General features: G+C 37.8%; 1 protein-coding gene across 1 annotated transcript in view; it reads left to right on the top strand.

The window, feature by feature from the left end:
- CPPED1 (calcineurin-like phosphoesterase domain containing 1) overlaps positions 1-6,305 on the top strand; it is a 36,053-nt gene extending 29,748 nt beyond the window's left edge. The window contains exon 3 of the mRNA XM_010080335.1: positions 6,073-6,305. Within this exon, the coding sequence (XP_010078637.1) occupies positions 6,073-6,305 (233 nt within the window). The remainder of the gene's footprint in view (positions 1-6,072) is intronic.
- Positions 6,306-6,619: the final 314 nt, after the last annotated feature.

Here is a 6,619-nt window from a genome sequence, read left to right on the forward strand (position 1 = left end):
TTTTTTTGAGTAGTGGGAAGGGACTGTACATTTTTTGTGTACAGCTGGATGCATTTAACTGACCTGAGGATACCTGTAAGCAGGCTATAAAAAATGAGGCCTGCCAGGACACTGCTCTTTTCTTACAGTTTAAGGAAAAAAAAATAAAAAGGGGTGGGGAGGGGTTGCTTGCAACTTGACAGTATTATTTCAGAAAAAACATCTGAAATGAATAAATTAAATTTGAGTGCATAAATCTCTAAGATTCTTTTTATGTTTGAGATCAAGAGCAAAGTAAATTGCCTGCTTGTCATCTTAGTATTATTGCATTGACTAGTTCAGATTTCTGTCTTATGCTAACTAACAAAGGTGAGTGGAATACAGTTGAGTGAACAAAAAAGTGCTACTAAAGGAAAAACATCATCAGACTTCTATTAATACACAGCAGTGACCTGTTTGTTTCTTTGTTCAAGACGTAAGATATTGTAACACAACAATGACAGGAATAAGTACTAGCACTGGAGATAAAGAGTACCTGAAAACTGAGGTCTGGGCACAATTTTCACTGGGAGGTATCTAAAGCAGATACTAAATTCTAGCAGAGGCTGATGCTGAGCAGCTAGATCCACCAGGGCATTGCAGCACTGAACACCTGCCTAGAGCAATTAGGATGTGAATGACATCCATATGCTAAAAGGGGGGATTTGGATGCACAGTACCAATAAACACCAGCTTGTTTAGGCAGAATCTGCCTCCCATAGCCAACAGGAGAGAAAAGGTTTTAAATCACATCCTCTTTGGTCTCAGGTATCATATCTGCACCACTTACAAATCACTCTTCAGTTCGATACCAAAATACCTTCTTGCGTGTAGACAGCAGACGTTAAACGCAATTGCGGTGAGTTGCAGTATTTGCCTAAGAAGGAAAAAAGCTGCATGATTCCTGGGCCAAACTTTTTACCTGGTATCTGTCTGCTGTCTAGGATGGATTTTTCAAAACCTTCCCTTGAATTCTCAGACAAGGAGAGGTTTTTGTTTTTCTTACAGCATAACTAAAGTTGCTTTATTACCTTTGCATCCACTGTCCTCCTAATTACACTGAAACTGTATGTTGGCGTTTGATTTACATATGTGATGACAGACTTGACTTCTGTTCCTCTTTTAATTCCAAAGGTTAAATTCTCTGGATGGTGGGAAGATGCTACTTCAGGAACACAGATGCTTTTAGTGAAAAGAAAGCACTTATTTCCTTTACAAAGGACTTACTTCCCTTACTAAAAGTGTGTCACGTGTTTACACCTCACTATAGTTTTATGGTTGTTACTTTTTCCTAACATTTTCATAGACTAAAGTAGTTTTGCTTACCTATAGAAAAAGTGGAAAATATTGAAAAGAACTTGTTACTGTAGTAGAATTGTCACTTACTGGGAGCTGGTAAGGGTATTTTACAGATCGAGCTGGTGCAGTAATCAAGCAGGCCAAACTTTCAGTTCCTAAATGTTCAATCCTTGATACTTCATTTAGCTGCCACTTAACTCTGCAGGGAAAGACGAAGATGCAGTCAGGTCCATCCTAGGTGCGTGCCCGAGCGTGGAATCTAGAATGTTGCTGGAGAAGATTGGTGACTTGTTAAGTGCTTGAAGGACAGATAAGTGCTACATATGTGGAGCCATTACAGGCAGCTCTAAGCTGAAAGCAAGTTGGTAACATTAAGCTTAGTGTGTCTTATGTCCCCCTCACAATGCCTTAATCTAGAGGCTGCAGTAAGCAGCCTCATCTACTCAGCATCCTCTCCTAGCCCATCAGGGCTTGCTCTTTTGAGAACAATGCCACAAGGCAAAATGGGTGCTGCTTCAACGAGTGGGACATCGCAGGTAACGGTCCCACAATGTTCAGTTTTGCTCTCTGTATTGGGAAGCAAGAGCAGAGAATGCCCAGCCGCACTGTGAGCAGCTCCAGATGGGCACGCTCTGTCACTGCAGAGGTGCTGGGAGCTGGAGGAGGCAAGTGCAGGCTCATGGTTTGAATAGGTGTGCATATAACGAGAAAGAAAGAAACAGAAACACTCCGTTCTCCTGCTTGCCACCCTTAAGTATGTTACGTCAGGCAGTCACTGTAATAAGCTGCCATGTGGTAGGAGTTGAGAAATGACTGCTCACTCTCAATCGACTGTAGCATCAGTTGTAAAACATCTTTATATCATGATTTTAAGGACCCAAATAATATCTAGAAAGTACAGAATCTCTGCAGAGAGCCCATTATGTCACACGGCTTTTATATTCCACCATGGCCTTCTGAGGTATTCTAATTGGCTTCTCCCAAGATTAAAAAAATAAATAAATAAAAAAAAAAAAAAACACCAACCCAGAAAACCTGTTTTGCTACATTCCCTCACCAAAGTCAGAGGAAGCTCTCAAAGTTACAATGCTGATTTACTTACAAGTATAACTCATACACGAGACAGATGAGCAGGTTACACTGGGCGAAGAGAATTGGTACTGGTAAACTAAAATAGGGTAACAGACAAGCTGTAGCTGACAGTGACCACATACCACCGCTCAATGCAAAGGTAACTTCATTCTCTGTTTTCCACCTTGAGGCATTTGCTGTTTGAAAAAGGTTTGGATTTTGAAATATGAAAGCCTGTGTAGCTTTTACCAGCCACACAGCAGAATAATTCATATTTTGCTTTTCAAACTGCTTAATTTTTAACTATACTTTAAACCTAGATTATATATATCAGTCTTCAAATCACTCGCTCCCACAAAAGGAAAAGATTGATGTAGCCAACTGTCTTAAGACAGGTTCACCTACTTCCCTTTTAATTTAATCACTGGGAAAGAGGTCTAAACGTACTGCAGGAGAAAGGGTGGAAGGGTTTTCTAGCTAGAGAAATAAGGATTTCCTGGTGAAGTTACAGTGTGTTCCTAATAGCAGCTCTCTGCCTTTAAATTGCCTCTACTCTCTTCCAGAATTTCTGCTGTCTGAAGGCACAATCAGTTGTTGCTAGTTTTTTTTTAAAATGTCATTTAAGGTTACAGTATCTCACAAATTACCCATTCTCTGGCCTACCGCTGGGACAGGACTAAGCATGTGTTACCTTTTGTGCTAAGCATGGAACGGCAGATTGCTGGAATACATGAAAAATAACAAATGAAGTTTGGTGCTGTCATCACAGTGTCCATCTCCGTGTATCTTTACAGGCTTGCTCATTATTCTGTAACGATAAGAGCAGTGCTTGACAAGGTAATTACCAGTGCCACATATTTCAGGATAGCTTTTAGCCTGGGGTGGGGAGCAAGGCCCTCGCTGTGCGCAGAGGAAAGGAGTGCCATCAGGGAGCACCGCACAGGCCCCCCGCAGCTGGCACTTGTCCCCACCTGTGCTAAGCTTCACTCTTCCCTGCTCTCCTCCTCAGGAACAGGCACCTGTCTAGACCTTTGCTTGCTAGTTTCTTTTTCAATATAAACGCAAATCATGTTCAGCAAGGTACAGCATCTATAGAGCAGTGCCAGAAAAATATTTTTCTATTAGTAGCACAGCAATTTTTTTAGCCAACATAGCGAACTAATAGGAAAGATTCAGTTTCATAAAGTATCCAGTTATTCTGATAATCTGCTTGCTATCTAGTCATAGTTGTCAGGGAATACTTAGTGTGATTTTTTGAGTCACTCAATATTAATTTAAAATATTTTCAGATGTTTTATGTAGAACCATCAAAGTGTCATTATGATTAAGGAGCAAACAATCTATTGTGTTTCAATAGAGAAATTACACCTAAATCCTTTAGGTGTGTTTGAAATTTTTTCAATTGTCATTAACAGTATCGTAAATCAATAAGACATCTAAACACTTTCTGTAATAAGATATAACATTAATTTATGTATTTTGCTCTCGGTTATAAACAACAAAATTCCCAGTATTTTCATCCACCTGGTCTAGTAGTTCTTCTGTTTCACAACAGTATAAAATAGCATAACATGCAGCTTCGGGAAGCTGTAAGAGTCTGAAATCCAAGGATCTTAGACTGAGCATGCCAAAAATTAATCCCAAAAACCTGTTTGTAAAATTAGCTATTTATACTAACTCCACATTTCCATTCAAAATAAACTATGCACCATCTTAAATTATCAAGACTGCTGATGAATAATTTTTTTCTACAAACTACGAATGCTGTTGACTATGATGCTCAGCTGTATCTGTCAACAGGGCACAGAATGGCTGAATGGTGAAGGATGCTGGCATAACCTGGCAGTGAAGTACTTGTCTGTGATAGCGTTCTCTCCTAGGAAGAAGCTTGGTTCTCAATCTGTTGTTAATGGTTTTACAAATTTTGACATGAAAGATAAGTACTTATCATCAAAATGTCTTTTGCTTTACTTTTTTGACTCACGAGACTAAATAAGGTTTTGTTATTTAGTAGTAATAAAAACATTTGATTAAAATTTATAAAACAAAAATGAGGAGGGGAAGATAATCTATTTGGTAGCAGGAATTTGACCTGTAAAGACAATCAGAAAGACTATTCAGAGTCATGAATACAACTTCTACCAACCTATTTGTTTTTTTTTGCAAGGCAGAAGACACAAAAAGTAGAAATTACTGATTTGGAGGCAAGGATGACACAATTGCATTTAATTTGAAATTGTTTCAAAATTTCTGCACAAATCCCATAGTTATTGAGGAGCACAGCAGGAAAGCAGACCTGGCATATAGATCATCTTTAGAAGTTGGTCAAAACCAGACAGTATTTGCAAACCTAATAATTTTTTTGTTAAATTATCATATTCTGAGAGAGGGGGAAGAATGTCTGGGTTTCTTTAAACATTCATTTGGCTAATCAGTTAGACAGTAATTCAGACAAGGATTTCAAAGTACATTATAAAGCCTTAAATATGAAGTATGTTTGTCCTCTTTACCTGCTGCTGCTTGCCATTTAGCTTTTCTTCTACTCCTGACCAAGTCTGGATGATACTTGCATGTGACCTACTCAGAAATTTTTGATATAGCGTATTGTTGTCTCCTGCAACAGATCAAATGTATTTATTTCTTTTCAAGTTTATAATGGAGTGACTTTTTATCCCAATGCAGTCCAAAATATAAATAGTCTATTATAAAAAAAAAAAAAAGAAAGAAAGAAACAGAACAGCCTTAAGTAATTCAAAAGACAGAGGAAATCAGAATAAACCTGACTTGTTTGTACCCCATACTAGGTAAATGTTAATTCATGTCATTACCAAGCCAGACTCCTCTTGCAGGTTGTCAAACTTTCCTTTCTTGGCTGCTCTCATCTTTCTTCCCCTTATTATAACTCACAACTTCTTCTGTTTATTAGGTTTCTTTGATGTACCTGGCTCTGTTACATCCATGATAACCCCCTGATGTCTTTGGGAAAAGATTACAAATTATATTCCTTTTAATGTTTTTTATGTATTTGTCTTGCCCCCTTTTTTTTTTTAAGGTCACTGGCCTTGGATAGACAGGTTTAAGCTCTCCTTAGTGAATTTTCTGTGTGTTGATTGACAAATACAGCGCCACAATTGTTGGCTCTCAACTCATGTTTCGGTAGCATCATTCTTTAGACAGTTATCTATTACTGAATTTTTTTTCTAATTTTAATCAGCTTCCTCTAGAGCATTCCTTCTTTCTAGCCAAAGGAGGAACAAGATGACAAACACACCTTGCAGTAAGCATAAACAAGTCAGAGTCCAGTAACCCCAAACAGAGATACTGGAGCAGAATACAGTTTTTACTAATTATTTATTATATCTATTAGAATTATTTCTTGGTGTTTATTAATTATTTTTTTTAAATGCAAGTTCAGGTAAATGGTTTAATTTTAATTTTACGCTTTATGAACCATTAAAGAATGAAGGTAAACATGACACCTGTAGCTGTACTTGCTATAGAACTTTCTCTACAACCCGCACAGCCCTGTCAGCCTCAGCATACAACCTCAGCACTATCTTTTACTGTAAACACATTTTATTTATAAACTGCAACTGCTAACTAAACACATATATCTTTTTTTTTTTTTTAACTGCAACTGCTAACTAAATACATACTCTCTTTTTTCTTTTTCTTTTAAAACAGGCATTAAAGCTGTATTTTCTGGACATTACCACAGGAATGCTGGAGGGTGCTACAGAGGACTGGAAATGGTGGTTTCCTCAGCAATAGGATGCCAGCTGGGAGAAGATACACATGGGCTTCGAGTGGTGGTTGTCACCAGTGAAAAGATTGTTCATAGATACTACAGTTTAAATGAACTGAGCAGCCAAGGCATAGAGAAAGAGCTGCTAGATATGCTTGCTAAGCAAAATTAAGCTATGTATATCAAATGATGTGATTTTTTTTTTCTGTATTATACAAATAGAAACAGTTTCAGAAAGTCTCCCTAAGCTGAAGATACAGGTTTCTGGTTGTGCACCATGCCCCAGAAGAGGTCTCAAATTGTTATTACCCTAAATAACAAAACAGTGGTTGACATGTTTCTCCTTTTGAAAATGAGACCTATGAGGAATATGGAAGAATAGCAGAACTGATACAATAATGTATAACTGAAAAGAACTATTTTCACTTTGCTCCTAGATAGGACTTCCTTATTAGAAAGTGTATCAAAGAGTGAGAGTTGTAGCTT

This window comes from Pterocles gutturalis, unplaced genomic scaffold (genome assembly GCF_000699245.1).
Source record: "Pterocles gutturalis isolate BGI_N339 unplaced genomic scaffold, ASM69924v1 scaffold11779, whole genome shotgun sequence".
In the NCBI taxonomy this organism is placed as follows: Eukaryota; Metazoa; Chordata; class Aves; order Pterocliformes; family Pteroclidae; genus Pterocles; species Pterocles gutturalis.